General features: G+C 36.7%; 1 protein-coding gene across 3 annotated transcripts in view; it reads left to right on the top strand.

Annotated features, from left to right (window-relative positions):
* The window catches only part of GOLGA4 (golgin A4), a 127643-nt gene extending 110931 nt beyond the window's left edge, over positions 1–16712 (top strand). For 2 of the 3 annotated variants that reach the window (XM_080807338.1, XM_080807336.1), the window contains 3 exons: positions 1334–1437; positions 6302–6388; positions 16012–16712. In XM_080807338.1, the coding sequence (XP_080663464.1) occupies positions 1334–1437; positions 6302–6388; positions 16012–16035 (215 nt within the window). In that variant the 3' untranslated portion in view covers positions 16036–16712. Of the gene's footprint in view, positions 1–1333; positions 1438–6301; positions 6389–13362; positions 13426–16011 lie in introns of all 3 variants that reach the window. The other variant, XM_080807337.1, reaches the window with a different exon arrangement.
* Positions 16713–20720: the final 4008 nt, after the last annotated feature.

Genomic DNA, 20720 nt, shown 5'->3' with positions numbered 1-20720 from the left:
CCAGCATTATGATTTTGAATTTCATTCTAGAAGCTATAATTTAACCATTTTGAATGCTGAATTTAGTAATAATACATTATATCTGTATACCATATTTTATTTATTCTCCTGTTGGTGGACCTTTGAATTGTCTCAGTTTTACTTTTATAAACAGTGTGATTGTGAACATTGACTTCTGGTGTACATGTGAAGCACTTCTCTAAGATGTATTAGTAGGACTTGAATTTTTGCATCATAGAATATGCTCGTCTTCCACTTTATGAAGTTCTGCGAAGGACTGTCAGGTTGTTGTCTGTAGTGGTTGTGTCCATTCACACTCCACAGGCAGTGCACAGCCATTTCCATTGTTCTGCAAACTCACCAGTGCTTGGTGTTATCTAACTGTTAGGATTTTACTAATCTTGTATGTGTCAGTAATACTCCATGAAGTTTCATTTGTTTCTTTTTATTGAACAAATGGTGGTTTGAATTCTAAGCCAAAAGAAATGTAAAGTTACAATGAAAGATCACTTTCAACTTTGGCATTTAGAGGTTCAGGTATATTTCATCATCCAACAATAGAAGCCTTATTGTATTATCTTGCTGCATAGTGTAATTTCCTATATTCAGTTTTTTAAAAATCCTCGGTTATCAAGGTATAAATTTGCACGTAATATTCAGTGTGATTTCATATACCTGAACTGTATTTATTGTTTACTTTTAGGCTGAAATGGGCCTTGGTTAACAGATGGACTATAACTTTTTATGACAGGCTTTAAGATGTTGAACCAAAATATTTGAAAACCACTAAAATGGCATTCATATTTCATGCATTTTCAAGTTATTTTATCTGCCCTGTGTATCCAAAAAGTTTTGAAAACTTGATTTAAACTTAAGTGCTTTTAGATTTGGAATACTAGAAAAACTGGATTTCTTTTCTGAGATACTAAGTTCTTAATAAATAAAAATGATTATTAATTTTAGTCATTGTGGAAAATCTGAAGCCAACCACATAATACTGAGAAGAGAAATACCAGTTTCAAGGAATCTTTATAGTCCCTAAGTATAGTCTTTTAAAATTGCCATGCCAAAAGGAGGAGGAGGAGAAAATAAATTTGAGAAGTTAAAATTGAGAAATAAAATTGCGTAATAATTCTTATTTTCTCTTGCATCAGAAAAATACTAATTGGAATGCTTTGTGTATGTATGTGTAATACCATACAGTATAATATAATTAATACAAGAGCAATGCCTCATTTTATTCCTTTAATCTTTAGTTTGTCTAGTGTTTAAGTAATAAGTAGCTTATCTGGTTTTTCTTTACAATTTGGTCTGTTTTTTTTTTATTTGACAGGTGGCAATTTGTACCACACTGATGTCTCGCTCCTTGGAGAACCTACCGAGTTTGAGTATTTGCGAAAAGTGCTTTTTGAGTATATGATGGGTCGTGAGACTAAGGTATAAATCATTTCTGATGATTTGGCATGTGGCTTAATTTAAAAGGCAATGTGCCCACTTTTAATACTTCAATACACCTATTGATGCTGTATTTTTACTGTTGGCAGACCATACATGCTAATAATAGATAATAGGTAATTTTGTTATTGTTCTTAGCTTACAAAATTGTATTGACAGATCCTGCTTATATTTGTTACAGTTATAAAATATTAATTTAAAAAATACTGTTGGATGATGCTGAGTACTAAAAATTGAAATTTCATTAACTTAGTACTTTGTGAAACATGTGGCTATTTTTATTTTTGACCTCAAATCTTAAGTTAGATTTCATTTTCATGGAAACTTTCAGGGTAAGGTAAAAGTATTGGGAATGGTTATAATTAAGAATTAGGTAATAGACCAGAGAATTAAGTAGTCACTCACTGTGAGAAAATCATTCCTATACATATAGAATATCAATCTTTAAAATTACTACATTATATAAGTAATAGTGCTTGGCTAAATGTGTTTTCTGGAATGTTAAATTTATTGTAAGGTTCTTGAGTATATACTTTTGTCTTATTCTTGTTTGCCTCCCCTGCAGTGTTTTTAAAAGAGCCTTATATTGGACTTTTGATAAATGTATCTTTTTTTTTTTTTAGAAGATTTTATTTACTTATTTGACAGAGAGAGAGAGAGCACAAGTAGGTAGAGCAGCAGGCAGAGGGAGAGGGAGAAGTAGGCTCCCTGCTGAGCAGAGAGCCCATTGTGGGACTCAATCCCAGTACCCTGAGATCATGACCTGAGTCGAAGGCAGAGGCTTAACCCACTGAGCCACCCAGGCACCCTGATAAATGTATCTTGAATTGAACTGAATGTATTTAGGGAAATTCATAAGCCTTTTCTCAAAATTTTACATTTGAAGCAATCTCTTTTCTGACAGTACTTCAACTTTTTACCTTCATGAACTTCTACATTGTCCATATACCTTGGCTGAGAATGGGGTCATGAGTTTTCCATTTTTAGAAGCAATCAGTGTCTTAACTTACGGGTCTGGTGGGGGTTACTAAGTCAAAGAGTGCTAAACCAGTTCAGGGATGAATTTGGCAGATTAAAGCCTAAAAAGTAAGGGCATAAGGGCATAAGAAAGTCTCTTAAAAGAATATTAATGAATTTATGGATTATAGATTCAGCTAAACACTAGGAGTTACAGGGCTCCAAGTCATTTGAATCCTTAATATCTATAGAAATCTCACTTCATTGTATCAAATAGTTTCAAACTAAAGTAACGTCTAATGTGATCCTGAACATGTACACAGGAAGGTATGTTAATTCATAGTAATTCAGGTTTTTTTTCTTAAAGGACTTTTTTTTTTTTTAATTCTAAGAATAGCTAAGGCTAATTTTCTGCTTTTCAAAGCTAATGAAATATAACGATCTCTTATTAAGTCTTTATTGGATAGTAGCCTGTATCTGAGGTGGGGTAGATAATTTAATGTTACCTTGTTATTGCAGGGAAGGGAGAAGGGTGTATCTTTAAAAAAAAAAAAATCTTCTCAGAACTTTAGCTCTATTGGTTCATTTGTGAATCTAAAGCTGTGATGCAGTTTTGCTAAATAAATTATTTAACCTTTTCTTGGTCTGTGAAATGAAGAGACTGACTGCCTCAAACTGTCTTCTGGAGGTTGCTAACTGAGGAGGATGAAATCTCTACAGAGTCTGAGTCCTCCTGAAGGAAGAGCCAGTCCGAGCATAAATGTGTTTGGGACCAGTGCCTGTCAGCCATGTGCAAGCTTGTGCTTTTGGGGTTGTGCAGCTTGTTTTAGGCTGTGACTTAGGAAACAGCTGGAAGGGGTGTCTTCGGAGCACAGGCAGCCCCCTCTAATACCTGACCAGGAATCCGTGTGGCAGATTGCTCTCTCTGGTCTTTAATCATCAGCATTCAGTGCATCTGGTTACTACAGATGATTAGTCTGTCATTGTGCTGTCACATTTTACAGGTGTAAATATAGAAAATTGGCAATAGATACTATTCGGCTTAATTTACTGCTTATTTATTGAGCACTTGCTACATGTGGCCCTTTGTTTATCACCATGATGGGTAGAAAGATGAAATTTGACACTATCACTAAGGTTTTGTTTTTTTTTTAACACCATCCCTAATCTTAAGGAGTTTATTATATAGTAAGAAAGTGGACCTGTTTGCAGTTAAGCATAAAATGATCCAGAGTGTCGTTGGGGCTGTTAAGAGAGGCACAGAGTTCTACTGTTGACTCATGGGAAGGTCAAGAAGGACATTGTGGAGAAGCACGTGTATCTGCTGGGCTTTAAAGTCAGGAGGGGGTTATGTGGGGCTGGTTAGGTTTTAATAGATGAACTCAGGACAGGAGGGAAAGCCTAGACAAGAGGTCCAAGGCAGGAAATTGAGTGTGGGTTTTGGAATGACAAGTAGTCTGGTCCAACTGAAACACTGGATCTGTGGTGGAAGTGACTCCTTTTGGAGTGGCACAGAGTGTGGAAGGCATGGAATGTTTTCAGAGTTTTACCTGTAGGGATGCGGGGGAGGGGGTGGCAGGAGGGCAGTTAGCCCTTGAGCAGAGATTGATAAGATCAGAGCTGGTTTTAGATGTATCTCTTACTGATTTGCTTAATTTCTACACATGAACAAAGAATTTGAACTGGAGACCAGGGTGTGGTTTTCAAGTGAGCCAGAGTATATTGTGGCCTTTGTGATTTGATCCTCATCTGCAGTTGTATCTCATCCCGCAGGATGTGTATGTCATCCCACCTGTGTTTCTTCATCTGCTTTTGCACACAGTGTTCCTTATTTTATGAGGCAGATGATTTATTTAAGAAGACCATATGTAGGACACACATTCTTATAGTATGAGGCTAAGTAAGTGTCCCTTCTTTCTTCTGGCCTTCAGTTTCTTTTTCTTGGGTTTTGATCCTCCATGCTAAATTCAGCCTGTTTTCCTTTTCAGTAGAAAGTGTTTCTCATCCTAACCTTTATTAAAGCTCCTCCCTCAAGAACACCTGCCAAGAGATGCTACCTCTAAACCAGGTGGCGCATTTGAACTTTTCCTTACTTCCCAGGGCCTGAGGATATTGTATATAGAATAGACAGTCTGAGTTCTTTCCCAAGGTATGGCAGAGAGCCTGGGCTTCTCCGTTTAAGTTTTCTGGCAAGCCAGGAAAGAGCTTTAAATCTTTACTGGGTAATCTGCTGCAATTTCAGGATCACTGATGAATTTAGAGGTGGGTTTCTCATTAACGTTGTCTAGAAACATGAAGAGACAACTAGTGACAGTTTGGGGTTTACTCGTAGACATGTTTGTTTGTGCATGTATGTGGTTTCAGAGTGAATATAAGTGGACTTTTGGGTACTTTGAATCTTACCAGCTATTGAAATTAATTCCTAAAAACATAGACAGTATACCAAAAACCATTAAAAAATTGCTTCAGAGTGTTAATGAAAAGAATATTGAAACAATCACTACTTCATATTTCTCTTGTCGTTTCATGCCATGTATGCTTAGTTTCTAGACTGGTTTTGCATGGAAGATTCCATTCTATCTAGGCAATGCAATGTAAAGGATGAAGGTTTTGTAAAATGCCTTTGGAATTCTCCAAGAACTGCGTTGTTTTAACTGGTATTTTCTTGATAACTCAAAATGGCAGAGGTAAAGATGAAAGGAAGGAAGGGGGCTGAAATCTTGCTGCGTATGGGGTTTGTGGTGGATGAACACTACTAGTTGAAATAAGTATTAGAAGTATCTAAAGTGCCTTGCCTAGGCTTGGCACATAATAAGAATTTTAAGAACATTAATTTCTTTCCTTCCTGGAAATAATTATACATTATATATGATGTGAGTTTGTAAAATTTTTGGTTAACTCTATTATGTCATCTTTTCCTCAGTGACCTTCTCTAGTCCCCAGCCTCCTCACACACACACACACACACACACACACACAGTCTGTTTAACTGTGAACCAAGAGTGTAGAGTGAGTTCTCTAGGTGACCCTGCCATCCTCTGTGGGAATCCTCAGGGGAGAGCACTAGCACCTGAATTTGTATGTAAGCACTAAACTTTGTTATCCTACTTATTTCGTGAGTGTATCTTATTTCATAAGGTATCTTCTTTCCTCTCTGTCTCCCTCAAAACATCTCATCTTGATACAAAATAGGGAATTTCCACCTTTGAGGAGAATTTTCCACGAACTTTTGGGTGACAGTCTGACTTACGGTATATTCATTTAGATCTGCACAATTTATGATCTTGTTTTGCAAGCCACCATGTGTAATGTTTTGATTCATCATGTTTTCTACCAAACAAAACATCTTGTGTTTATTTAAAATGTAATTTGTATTTCTATTAGGCTGATGTGCTGCATGTTGTAAAAAATACCTACTAAGCATGTTCATGTTCATGCAGTAGCCCATGTTTATGAGATATATGATGTGATTTAGTTAAAGCTGAACTCAGGAGTATCTAATTCTGATTATTTAGAGCATATGTTTGGCAATACGTCACTTAATAGATAGATTTCTACAAATGAAAAGCCTAATAAAATGAATGAGTTATAAAGTTTCATCTTAATTAAGACAAAGGGCCAAGAGCATTAGAACTTTATATAGCTTCATGCTATTATAATTGCATCTTCTTGAAATAATATCAACCCAGACATTGTGAGGAGTCTTTTTAAATTGAAATTCTAGTGTTGACTGCTATTTCCTTGAGTAATACCTTCACATCATACTTCTTTGGTCGTGGCTTCCATTGAGAGCACTAAAGAATCCCACCAGCAGAACATGTCAGAATGGGGTGAGACTTCGTCAGCTTCATTGTCTATTAGTGATCATCTCTTGTTGTTTTTCTTTTAGACTATGGCAAAGGTTATAACCACTGTACTGAAGTTCCCTGATGATCAGACTCAGAAAATTTTGGAAAGAGAAGATGCTCGGCTTATGGTAAGCTTTAAAAGTAGGCTACAGATAGAAGACGACTTTATCCTATCTTTTTGTAAAGACTTTGAGTTGGTAAAAGACATTTTAAATGTTTAGTTTTTACTGTACCTAGCCTAAAAAGTGAGAGTGAATCTGCATTAGGAGAGTTTAACCAAGGGCAAATATGAATTGGTGTCCTCAAGGAAGGAACAGTCTTCTTCAAGAGTGTGTATGAGGTTGACACCCTTATATGCTGTATGTGGGATTTCCTGAACTTGGGCTATTTATGGAAAGTACAGAAAAGACATTTGTTCTGGTATCTCCAGTAATAATTTTTTTAAAAGATTTTATTTATTTATTTATTTGACAGAGAGAGAGAGAGAGAGAGCGAGAACAAGCACAAGCAGGGGAAGAAGCAGGCAGAGGGAGAAGCAGGCTTCCTGTCGAGCAGGGAGCCCAATGCGGGGCTCAGTTCTGAGAACCCTGGGATCATGACCCGAGCAAAAGGCAGCCGCTTAACTGACTGAGCCACCCAGACACCCCTCCAGTAATAATTTTTAAAACCAGTTTACACCATGATGTTTGATGTTCTATAGATTACATCTCTCTTCCCTACTTTAGTTATTTTCAAATAGAGTAATTCTGAGTGAAGAATTTGAGCATTTTTGAGTTTTTGACATACCCAGCAAGGGAATTGTGAATAAATGAATTAATTAGGAACCTTTGTGTGAAGTCTGCTGTAATTGAAATGAAGCAAATACACATTTTATAAATTATGCAGAATTATTCCCATGCCTAACTTTTTGCCATGGGCCAGTAATTCAGTAAGAAGATCCATTCTAAGCAGAGTGTGAAATTTGTGAAGTCTTAGGGCCTGCCCCAGCTTTCTCTTTCTGCTTCCTTTTCTTGTCTTGCTGGTAGCCTACAGCACCGTTCACATCCTCCCGTTTCTTGTTTCATGATCCCAGCACCACTGTTCTCTTCTCTCTCCTCACTAAAGCAAGCAAAGATTTTCTCCTTTATGATGGGTTAGTCTATGTCTGAATATCTTCAGTAAGAAGGACTAAATCAGTAAACCTCTCGAAGCATCCCATCTTATCTCAACAGACAGAGTATGTCTCTTATAAAAGTTCTTGCTTATCTTGAGCCCCAATCTTCCTTCCTATAGTGGTTACCAATTTGTTCTATTTCTAACCCATGGAACTCAACCAAAAATCTGGGGATAGCCCGAGTGGAGGACTTTTCCTCTCCAGTCCAGACACCCTGCATCTGTCAGCTATTTCTTTCTTTCTTTTTAAATTTGCCCATTTTATTTATTTTCTTTTTAAGTTAGGCTCCGTGCACGATGTGGGGCTTGAACTCATAGCCCTGAGATCAAGAATTGTATCCTGGAGCACCTGGCCGGCTCAGTTGGTAGAGCATGTGACTCTTGATCTCAGAGTCATGAGTTCAAGTCCTGTGTTGGGCATGGAGCATACTTACAATAAAGAAAGAAAAAGTTGCATCCCTGCCGACTGAGCCAGCCAGGTATGATGCTTCTCTCCTCTGATGCATTGCGCAGGGCCAGTCGTGAAGGAATCCCAGTGCCTCAGGCACATCCTGACCTCCTCTTCTTGTTTTCTCTAAAGTCATCCCAGCATCCCTGACTTTTGACCCAGTACTCCATTGCATATTATATCATATACCTTTTGTATATTTTCTGAGACAGTTGCAATTATTTTGGTTAGCATTTAAGTATTTTTTGGAAAGCATTCCTCCCTGTAGCTAGTGGCCTGATAAACATTGTTATATCTCTGTAGTGATTTCTGGTGACAAATATTTTTTACAAGAAGTATATCACTATAATGTATGCCCTTGGTCAATAGAATATTGTTTTAAATTATTGTAAACGTTAATTCTAAAACCATGTAGTTACTCGGAGTAGTTTTCCTCCTCACTGAATAAAACAGCTGTGTCTTTGTGAAAATAAAACTCTCCAGTGCAATTGGAACCTGTCACCACGATTCTGTCATTATGGCCCAGTTTAAGAAAATATTTTTAAATGATCTAATATAGCTTTGTTCATTCTCCCATGGCCTCTTTATCATCTTGATGTTGGGGTATGGCAAACTCTTCTCTTACTGTTGGGCTACATTTTATCATGGCTTTGGCAATATGGTGGGAAATATTCCCTTTCACCCCATACTCACATGCAGTCTTAGATTGGTTTGTCTTGAAGGAAATGAACTGAATTGATATATATAAATAGTGAACCATGTAAAGAAAAACCTTTTAAAGCAGATGGAAATTCTTTTTTTTTTTTTTTGGTTGACTGAAAAGAAATCTTGAAAAACATTATGCTCTTTATTCCTGGGTAAAGTGGTGTTCATTCTAGGTAGGGATGAAGTGGTGACTGTTCATTTCTTCCTGAAATAATCTTCCATTGTCCCAGAGGCTGACCTGCCCAGGAAGAAAGTCCCACTCTTTCTACTGCTGCTTCAGGCAGAGTCTTATCCATCATTAGCTTTTTCTTAATGAATGAATTCAGTCAGCAGTTACCTACTCTTCTGTTTGTTGTGGCAGGTATAGGAAAATTGGAGATATGAAAGAGAATTGTTGTTGACCTTGTGGGAGCCTTTAGTTTTAGGGGGAAGAGGTAGCACACATTCATTATGCACAAATAAAAGATATGTCTAGTAATATAATTCAAATAATAAAAATAGATGCTTAGGAAATATGAAATAATGTATAATAAGCATGAAGTGAGGCCCAAAGATGGCTTGTAGATCGATCAATTTGAGTCACCTTTTGTTGGTTTGAGATTCTTGATACTTGAGAATGATTCATGGTTGGTTTTTACATTTGATGAAAAATTCAGATTGTTGTTGATTGAGAAAGTTGAACCAAAAAACATATTAGCCTATAAGATTGCTACCATTCATGAAATGAGCAGTAAGAACCATTGTCTTTGAACAAGTCTCTTGAAATTATAACTTACTTTTTACTCCTGTCCAATGAGCTGTAGCTGATTAGAATAAAACACTGCAAAACAGACTGAATTCTGTTTTCCTTTTCTTTTTTTTTTTTTTTAAGATTTTATTTATTTATTTGAGAGAGAGAGAGAGCACAAACACAGGGGATGCAGAGTGAGAGGGAGAAGCAGGCTCTCTGCTGAGCAGGGAGCCCAATGTAAGACTTGATCCCAGAACCCTGGGATCATGACCTGAGCTGGAGGCAGATGCTTAACCGACTGAGCCACTCAGGTGTCCCAATTATTTATTGACTTCTCTTCTTATAATAGATAGTTAAGATATTCAGTAGAAAGATATTTATATATTTTCAATGTAAATATATAAGATATCTTTCTTAACTATATAGAAAACAGGCTTTTTTAGGAGTTTATTAAATGAGCATTTAAAAACTGTTTAGTGGGCGCCTGGGTGGCTCAGTGGGTTAAGCCTCTGCCTTCGGCTCAGGTCATGATCTCAGGATCCTGGGATCGAGTCCCACATTGGGCTCTCTGCTCAGCGGTGAGCCTGCTTCCCTCTCTCTCTCTGCCTGCCTTTGTGCCTACTTGTGATCTCTCTCTGTCTAATAAATAAATAAAATCTTAAAAAAAAAATAAAAACTGCTAAGTGACATTAGCTTTAAATGTGTGTTCCAGTTGGATGTTTTCTGTAATTTGTTATAAATGTGCAGTACAGTTTCCATTGTATTTAAAATCAGCACCTTGAGTACTTTGTTATTTTAGCTTTGGAGGCTGAAAAGCTGGTAAAAGTAAACCAAAACAAACCCAAGCACATTGCATTGCTGTCTTCCCACCTATTAATTTTGGAGATGCTTGAGAGAGAGTGTGGACTGCACTTTGTGCTGACAGTGCACGGCCACGCCAGTGTTTGCATTATTTAGTGGGTGTTGTAGGAGGAATGCAGTCTAAAACTTTGCTTTGTGACTCAGATGATTATGTATTTGCTTTTTGGCATTGATCAAAGAATTTCTGTAACTGCTGATAAGGTATTTCTCAATATACCTCTTTTTACTCTGTCTCCTCTCCCCTCTCAGTTAGTTTTACACTCTGTATTTGAAAACCCCATTACAGAAAACAACAGTTATTACTTAATAAGTGGTTTCAGAGTTTAACCCAATTTCAAGATTATATTTCATAGATGAGAAATTGTTATCTGTCAAGATTAAATTGTACAGCATAATTAAATTCTGGCTTATTTGAGGGCTGTGATGTGTAGAGAAGGAATCCTAGTCCTTTGCTGACAAGTCTCAGAGCCTCTGTTTCTTGACAAAACAAACATCCCCTTATTAGGGTTGTCGGAAGACCGAGTTTAGTGCTTAACCTGGGTTTTTGAGATGGGGCAGTGATGATCACTTAGCCACCACCTAGCAATACGTGTGTGTGGAATGTCTTTCCTAGAAAAGGAGACTTAGAAAGGTCAGTTAATATTAATGTGTGTAAGAGCAGCCATTAAAGATGTCAGGAGGACAGTCAGGTCATTTCGCAGCAATGATACCAGCTCAGAAAATGTCCCCGTGTCCATTCCAGTGCCTTAGAGTGCCAGCCATAAGCAACACTGCTGTGGTGAGAGCCTGCATCTCACCAGCCTAGCTGGCTAGCCCTTGAGCAAGCCCCTTTCATGTTTCATGTTTCTGGCCTGCACCGATGAAATGAGCTTATAGGATTATTCTATTCCTAAGTTTCTTTCTCTCTTAAGTTCTGAATTATTTGTAGATTTTCAAGTTTTAGATTTGTTTCAAGTGGGAAAAAAATGCCTTATGTACAACAGGCAGAAGTTCAAAAGAAAACTCACATTCCATATGCACACAGTTTTTGGTGAGAACACCCTTTTTCTTTCTCTTAGCTTTTCAGCTTACTGTGCCTGATACTCCATTTTGTGGTGGTTTAAGCAGTTTAGATGGCCAGAGTAGACTAGATGCTTGAGTAACAGGGTAGGAGCTAGAGTACATACAAAAGTCTTTGACTTGTCTATTTTTTTATTTAGGATAATTTTATCAAGAAAGTTTCTTTCAGTCAGGTGCTAACTCATCTCTTGGAATTGATAGGTTCTTTTGTTATATAGACATCTCTTTTAAAAAGTGTTCTTAGAAATGCATTTTTCCTTTTAGTATGCTAGCAAACTGAATGACATGTTTCATCTAGATGGCTATTTTCTTGATGACTCCATTGAAGGAAAAAAAATTTTTTTCTCTTCTGTTGAAGAAGATTTGGCTTATTTTCACCCCCCATCCACTCTTGTCATTTTTTATTATATGTGCTGCCGAAGCGAGCACCACTCTTGTCATTTTTTAAAAAATTTGATTTTGACTTCATTTTTGCTTTTCTTTCACACTGATCCTTTGTGTTGCGTCAAGTTCTTGATCAGTCCTTGCCCTCAACCAGTCTTGTCCTTAAGTAAATGTTTCTCACTTTTTCCCTTCAGTTGGAATTTTAAGAATCTCTTCTGAGTTAATAATTCATCTGAGGTTTTCAAGCATTGTTAGATATAGAAGTTTTCTATCCCAGAAGAGACTTACCTTTGCTATTGTGTGGGCTCAGTAGATGCATGGAAGGTGGATCAGGAAACAGATGCATATAGATACTGAAGCAAAGTGAAAAATACTGTACAGATAAAGTACGTACTTATTGTCTCAAGTGGTTTTGACTCTTGATTTTGTTCGAATTACATAATATGTGGTCATTGCAAAAGAAAACATTGCAAACAGTTCAGAATCATATTACACAGAGAGAGAGAGACCTTCATGTTTTCAGCTTCCCAACACTTTCTGTACCATGCTATGATTATCTCTGTTAATAGTCTGGTGAATATCCCCAGGCTTTTTTTTATAATTTATAAATATATATTTATAATTACATTTTTAATCACAAGTATTTTATAGAAGTGGGAGAATGCAACAGCTTGCTTTTTTTTACTTAACATATTTCTATTTTATTCCACCTCATTACAAATTCGTGTACCTTATTCTTTTTACTGGCTGATTGTATGATTATATGGATGTCCTACAATTTACTTCACCAATTTCCCATTGATGGACACGTAAGCCATTTCCAATTTTTCAATACTTACAAGCACAGACACAGGGAGCATCTATATCCATATATATATATAATATATACATATATATATATATAAAAATTTTTTGCCTACTTCTGCAACTTTTTCAACAGGATACTGACCTTATTGTGTTGTGTGTGTTGCAAATATTATTTTCTTGTTTGTCTTTTGATTTTGCTGCTTCTTACTAACTGCACCATGAAATATAACAGATAAGTAAAATGATTCTTCTGATGGTTACACTAAAAACAAACTCATTTTATAAATAACCCCTTTTTTTACTGATGCTATTTTAAAGCTAACTAGAAAGCTAATTAGTACTTTTAGATAGAACAAAGAATTTAAGAAGGTTGTACAGTAAAAAGTGTGTTTGAGATTGGGTCCCTTTGAATGGAAATTTCGGTTTTGGTGGTCATCATTCCTAAAACCATTCCTGACAATATACTGTTGAATTACAAGAGGGTTATTTAGTGAGAAAACGGACAAATATTAGGAATGACAATTCAGCATATAGACATACTGTATTCACACCCAACAACATTTTCCCCCAAATTTTTGATGGTAAATTGAGATCATATAAATCAAATTTTAACATGTACTTTAATGGAATTATGAAAGAAATCTTTTTATAAAGCAAATAATCATACCCAATCAATCTACTATATATTTACTTAAAGTGTGAAGTAACTTTAATTACATTGTTCAAATTTTTAAAGTGAAGTTGCAAATGAAAGCTACATTATATATTTAGTTAGGATGGGAGGGAGGTGTTACAGATTCCTTATATTTAGCCTATGCTCCCTTGATTTGGGGAGATTTGAGAAAATGTTAAGTACATTCTGTTTAATCCTTTGAAATTCATATACACATATAATCTCTGTGTTATATTAAGTCTTAAAACTAACCCAATAAGCTTTTTTTCTTCCTGGCTTGTAGTATACTTCACCTCGCAGTGGTATCTTCTGAGTAAACCATCAGTCTGTGCTTAGTTAGCATGTGGTGAGTGAAGAATAATGTCTTATGTCTTTTGTGCAAAAATCAAATGTATTGCATGATACTAACCATTTTGCTGGAATTCTTTTGCTCTTTTGTTTAATGAATATATGATTATGCCATGGATTAATACAGGTATTTTCTGTTAATTCTGTTTTATAGATTAATAATATATAGATTAATAATCACTACCACCAGCAAGAGTTATGTAATTTTATGTAACTTTAGGAAATTTTGCTTCTTTAAATAATAATTGAAAGTTTAAAAATTCCTCTTTAAAATTTTATTAATTGAAAAAAATTTATGTATCTTATCATCTTTTTTGTTGTTTTTTTTTCCCCAAGAATGGTCTTGGTAATTAAATTAATAAAGATTGTGAAAGAGAAATGCAAAATCATTTTGTAGATAGAGGTGAAACGATATATTTCACAAAACCAGAATTTAAAATATTGTTAGGCCCACTTATCAAGGCCAATCTGAAATAATGAAAAACTAGTAAAGTTGATTTAAAATAAATGCAGTTTTATTACTTCCTGGGATCATATAGTACAACAAGGACTCCTCTGTCCCGAGGAAACCTTTAGGCAGCCTGCTTCGATTGAATGTGGCTGTTTGTAGTTAGCATACTGTTATTAGGAAGTGAAGGCATCTATACTGTCTTCACCATTTAAACAGCCCTGCCATCAGCTCCATGTATTAGTCACGATGATGGCTTGAGTTGGCACCCCCTAACATTTAGGGTACATCTTTACCTCTGACTTTGCCACTATTTTTACAAATGAGAAATAAGTTGGATTGCAGTTAATAGAGCTTATTTGAATTAAGATAAATATTCTCTGTGACTCTTAATTCGGCTAGGACTCAGCTAATGGTATCAAGGTTTAAAATGCCAAATATACAGTTTTTCTTTTTTAATCTTTTAGCTTTAAAAATCATTTATGACTGCATTTGAGTCTCATTTTGATTTTAGTGTATATCAGTTAACCTGCCTTAGTGCTTATCTAGAACTATCTTTAGTCTTGTAAGTCCCTTAAATTTCCCTTTTTTCATGGTATTATAAATACTGCATCATGTTTGTCTTTGTATCATTTAAGTACTATCATTTATCACTGGAAGTGTGTACTATGTAGCATTTTATCAATTGATTAATTGATTTTCTCTTCAACTTTTATTTTGAAAAATTTCAAACATAAGATTTTTAAAAATGGTGCAGTGGACACATATATACCCTTCACCTATATTCACCAATTCTTAACCTTTTGCAAGATTTCCTCACTTGTTTTCTCGCTCTTGCTCTTTCTACATATATATCTTCCCCCTCTTAACACTTGACCATTGCTTGCAAACACTTGTGCTTGCAAGCATTTGACAATTACTTGCAAACTTGCAAAATAAATACTTTAGCAAATATCTTTAAGAACAAGGGCATTTTCCTACAAACTCAACAATACAATTAACCACTCTCAGGAAATTTAATATTAACATAATACTGTTACCTAATATTAGTAAATATTCACATTTTTCCAGTTTTTCAAATAATGTCTTTGTTAATTTTTTAAATTCCAGGATCCACTCAGAGATTGCACATTGCGTGTCATTGTCATGTTTTTCTAGTTTCTTTTAAACTAGAAAAGTTCTCCCAGCCTTTTTTTTTTTTTTTTTTTTGGTTTTTCATGACATTGACATTGTGCAGCATTATTGAATCATGCATGAATGTCTTTTCCCACAACAGTACAAGCTAAGGTTTCAAAATAATAACTGACACAGAAACTTAAATATGACAGAAGATCTTTCTCTCATCTTCTCTAGGTTTCCAGGACCAACACGATTATTGAGCAAGTTTTATAAATAATACACTATTGGGTGTACATCATGAATATCAGTGGATTATATTTTTCACTTATAAATTGTAAAGACCTTCAGACTTTAAAACTTTTTCTTTCCACTAAATATGTATTAAAAGTTTCTATTAATTTTATTTAGTAATTTATCTTTGTGGCATTTTAAATTAATCTGGCTACTGGCTTTTAGCATTTTAATCAGAGAAACCTTGTTAAGAATCATTCATTAGCATCATTTCTCTTAGCATTTTCAGGTTTTTAAAATTGAGTTTGTTAATTTCTGATGAGGTATAGCTTTTTTACACCAAAATGCTGTTTCTCCTTTGCTGCCATGCATTTCATCCTGGGAGAATTGCAATATGTAGAAAAACCAGCACATTAGAGAAAAGGAAAGAACTCTCTATCCTGTTTAAATCTGAATAGCCACGTCCTTGTGAGGTACTGCCAAGTCAGCACACATACTCCTGGCTTCTCCAGCTATGACCAGTAGTCTTCAGGACATGTGAAAGGTGGCAATTCCAGATGTCACTGAAATGTCCTGTCTTTCAGGATCGCTGATCTGTAGGATCTATAGGTCAGAGGAACATTAATTTTTAGGTTTTCTTTTTTGGATTTAAGATATAGAGAATATTTCTACTTTAATCCCTAGACCATAGAATATAATTTTATTTTAACTTGAAAAAAACCAATCTTCCAAAAAGTTGGCTTAAAATTTTTTTTTCTTTATCCTTTTTCCCTTCTTCTTTTCCAGTCATGGCTCCGATCGTCGTCTTGAAGAAACAGGATGGTGGTGTGGGGCAGGCATGGAGCACTGTCTGTGTTTGCCTCTTTGAGAAACGCAAGCTGTTATTCAGGGCCCGTTACAGAGCCAAAGACCAAGAGAAACCTGACATTGGCCTGCAGATATATTGCAGAATGCCTTTCAGATCGATTATATCAGTGGAGAAATGGTGATAGTTTTTTTCTTTTTTGTTGGGAGGAGTTTTATGTTGTTTAAAAGATATTTTGAATAACTCAACCTGACTTATGGGCTCATTTAATGTTCCTTTTTTCCATTCTTTTTGTCCCTCTTTTTAAAGAACTGCTTGCTTTTCTTATTTATTTTTAGGGTGATTTCTTCTTAAAGACTTGTGCAATACATTTTGAGGTGAAACTTAGTAGATTTTTTCTGATAAATTAGAACATTTAATTGAGTATTTTTTCCAGATTGATTTGTTGAATATTTGCTAAAGACTAGTTCTTTAAGCTATACATGTGATAAATCCAAACAGCAGTACCTCATTGTTTACTTAGCTTTTGTACTTATATTTTTCAGAGGAAAAAATACTACTGTAAATTGTAAATAGTCAATATTGTATTGTATGCATACTGTATTGTATGCAGATCTGTGACTGTTGGCAATGTCATCTTGGAAGAACAGATAAATAAAGTTTATTTACTATATAAAACTTGCTTATTGTGCTTTTTTACTGTGTTGGAATCTACAAAATAGGTAAGAAATAATGTTCTATCTGGGTGAATATTTTGAGGAACTGTTTATCAAGATTGCTAAACCCTAACCATTTGGAAAGATTTTTTATGTTCAAAATTAGCATGACCAAGTTAGAAGAAGTATGGAAACAAAAAATACTTCATGATGTGTGTTTCAGGAGTCTGCCAACTTGGGGATGCCTCCTGTCTCTGGAGTAGACCATACTTTGATTCTTTTTAAACTTAATGAGACAGCATCTCTTGGACAGGAAGAGATGGGAACTGTTCAGAGGGTTTCACACACACTTCATATTCTGGCAAACACAGTACTCAGTATGTGGGTATACCTAACCTCTGCCTCAAGGTGGGATCTCAATTATCCAGACAATGTGGACCTTCGCATTGCTGGTGTATCTTATAGTGTGATAAAGAATGGGCAGTTCAGAGGCGTAATGACCAGTGGGTCTTCCTAGCTAACCCACAGCTGATTCCTTTGAGGACTACTGTTTTAGCAAGGGGAGGGCGTCTTCTTACCCACCCCCCTTTTTTTAAATCAGGATTCACTTAAGGGGCAAAATTTTGTGTCACCAGAGGGTTTCTGACAACAGTCATGACTTCTTACCTTTTTAATACATCTTTTCCTAAGGTAGAAATTGTGGACTCCTGTAAAAGTTATATACAACTTGCTACTAATGCGGTTATGGAGCTAAGTATATTGAAAAGTGTGTTGGGGGTCAGCACACTTTTCCTAGAAAGGGTCAGAGTCAGATAGTATTTGCTTTATAGGCCAAACAGTCTAGGCCACAAGCCACGCTCCCCCCGCTCCCACCCCGTCACTGGAGTACAAATACAATCCTAGGTAATATATAAATTAATGACCATAGCCATGTTTCAGTAAAACTTCATTTATAAAAGCAGGTGGCAGGCTGGATTTGGCTCACAGGCTTTGGTTTGCCAACCCTTGAGGAAGTGAACAAGCTGGATCTTAAACATCGAATTTGGGGAAGGGTGCTCATTGGTTAAATCAGGGGTTGCTTGTTTTTCCTCAGTGCAGGCTTATAGCCTCTCTTTCAGAAGAAAGTACAACAAATTCAGTTCGCCTTGATTAAGAATGATGATATTTTCTCAATGACTTGTTTCAGCAAGAAGTTTCAAGTCTTACATTGAACCCAGGGTCTCAGACCCACCTGGGACTTTTTCTTGAAAACCCCCCTATAACTGTCCCTGATTGATGCCTGAGGAAATGAGAGTTTTCCAGAAATACTTACAGTATGTGTTTGCATCATAGAATACAGACTGCTGAGTACTTTGCCCTCTACTCGGATTGTTACTTGCAGACAAAGAAGGAGGTTTGTGATGGCTGAGGGTCAGCCCAAGGCTGCAGAGAGAGAGCTGTGATCCCTACACTTAAATACTGACCCTGGGGCTCTGAACCCAAGGCTTTCTCCAAGACCTCATGACTGCAGCACACGAAAAGGTTGATGGAGTAAATTTATTGCCAGGACACTAGCATTTCACTTTGAAATGTGTCAGATGCTAGAAAGATGTTACATTCGCAAGTTTTTGGTATAAATTTCACTTGTAGCTCTAGGAATTAGTTTTATACCCACTTTGTTCAGGTCAGATGCATGTGAATCTTGGTAGACAACTACCTTTATGTTGATGTCTATCTTAATCTGTTCACGCTGCTATAACAAGAATACCACAAACGGGGTGGCTTATAAACATTGAACATTTATTTCTCACAGGTCCATGGTCTGAGAAGTCCAAGATCGTGGCACTGGCATATTTGGTGTCTGGTGAGGGCCCACTTCCTAGTTCGTAGATGGCTTTTCCCTCTGGCCTCATGGAAGGAAGGCAGGAGGGTGGTTTCCCTGGCCTCTTTTATAAGGGCATTTATCCCATTCATGAGGGCTCCACCTTCATGACCTGATCACCTCCCAGAGGCCCCACTTCCAAACACCATCAAACTGGGGCATAGGTTTTAACCTGAATTTTGGGGGGACACAATCTGTAACAACTTGAAAATTTTTGAATTAGGCATTTATAAATTAAAGGACTGGAACATCATTTATGATTTTTCTGTTGTGTGTTTCCTTCTCTTCTTACAAAAATTCACTGGCCAGAAAAACTGCCTGTGGAGAAAGAAGGGCACAGATGCTAGAAGCACGCTTATGCCTTTCTCTTGGTGCAGGGCGCAGAGGATGGGGATGGCTTCCTTGTAGCTTCCTTAATCCTCCATAGCAAGCAGGGGTCTGAGGCTGAAGGAGAAAATAATGTGTTGGGACTGAAATTTCTTTAAACAGCAAAGAACTTTTCATTATATTTTCTTTCTGATTCTGAAAAATTTAGGTTCATTGTGGACAATTTGGAGAATACATTTTAAAAAGATAAAATAATCTTCCAGATTCCCCCACCAAGAAAACACCACCATGGGGCACCTGGGTGGCCGCTGCCTTCGGCTCAGGTCAGGATCTCAGGGTCCTGGGATCGAGTCCTGCATTGGGCTCTCTGCTCGGCGGGGAGCCTGCTTCCCTCTCTCTCTCTCTGCCTGCCTCTCTGCCTACTTGTGATCTCTCTCTGTCAAATAAATAAATAAAATCTTTAAAAGAAAAGAAAATACCACCATTACTACTTTGGTGCCTTTATTTCTATTCTTATTTTTATTATTATTTTTGTGTGTGTGTGTCTTTAATCATGACTATTTTTCTAAGGTGTCAATGGATGTATGGAAGCACAGGCCGTGTGTGTGTGTATACATGCCTACATTTATATATCTATCTACATTCAGGGCCATTAAAGTTTCTTTGAAACTATTTCTAATTGCTGCATATTTTATTCAATGGATACATCATTGTTTAATCCCTTTTTCTCCTGTTGAACATTTAGTTCAGGTGTAGTTAGTCACTTTCATTTAGTACTCCAAGGTGATCTTCCTGTTCATACTGTAAGCACACGTGAAAGAAACAGTCCAGGACCAACCTGTCTTTCTCTCAACAGCCTTTGGTTTCCAAACAAGTAGACACATTTTACATAACTGTGTGCCCCATTTGTCTGGCATCACTTCCCCCAACATTCTAAAGACGTGATGCATGGGGGAACATTCTGAATTTGTACAGTCTTAGAATAGTACATTTCAAAACTGGGCTTCACCCAAATTGGAAGTATCAAAGATGAAATGGCAGTGCCTAGAGCACACTCTCCATGGTAGTGTGGGGGGTTGGATGCAGTGGAGGTTCAGGCAAGGCAGCAAGTGGCTTTCCTTCCATCCTCGAGCCATTTGTTTCTATAGTAGTAACAATTTCTTGGGCCTTGATTTGACGTTCTCTTTAGTCAGGTTTTGTTGTTATTTTCTTTAAAAGTGTTCAAACTGAACCTATGTATACCTTTCCTCAATGACACAGTAAACGGTACAGCCATTTTAAAATCCAAATATGTTCCCCTAAATCAGCCTACAATGCAGCTATGGGTACATATCTTATACTTCCCCACTTACTCATTCCCCCGCTGCAGGAAGACTGCCTCTTGGTTACCTCACACCTGGATTAGGCAGCCTTCCCCTTTTAAATGGGGACTATTTCGTGTTTCCCTGTCCCTCTTGCTCTCTCACTACTATCCGTTGAGAGTGGGTAGACAGATGATTTGTCTTTTTCACTCATAGGTCTCCAGGAGATGTTGACACAAGGTCTGGTGTGGATCCTGAGATCCTGGCCATAATGTCTGATGCAATGATTGGATGAGACTTTTGGGATGCCTTTGGGAGGAAGCTGAGTGTATTTTATGGGCAGTCAGGAAGGAAATTAATATTTATGATCCAGTGAGAGGATTGGATGACTGTTTCCAAGTCTTCACATACTTTGTCATCTGACTTTATAGTACCTCCTCTCAGAGTTGGTACAGTGCATTTCTCCACCAGCACTGAGTGTGGCCGTGTGACTGTGGTCTGTGGGTTTTGAGTGGACATGGTATATGCCACATGTGAGCAGCAGT

The sequence above is a fragment of the Martes martes genome (genome assembly GCF_963455335.1).
Source record: "Martes martes genome assembly, chromosome: 1".
Lineage (NCBI taxonomy): Eukaryota > Metazoa > Chordata > Mammalia > Carnivora > Mustelidae > Martes > Martes martes.
The sequence above is the reverse complement of the archived record's forward strand: the minus strand, read 5'-3'. Positions and strand labels throughout refer to the sequence as shown.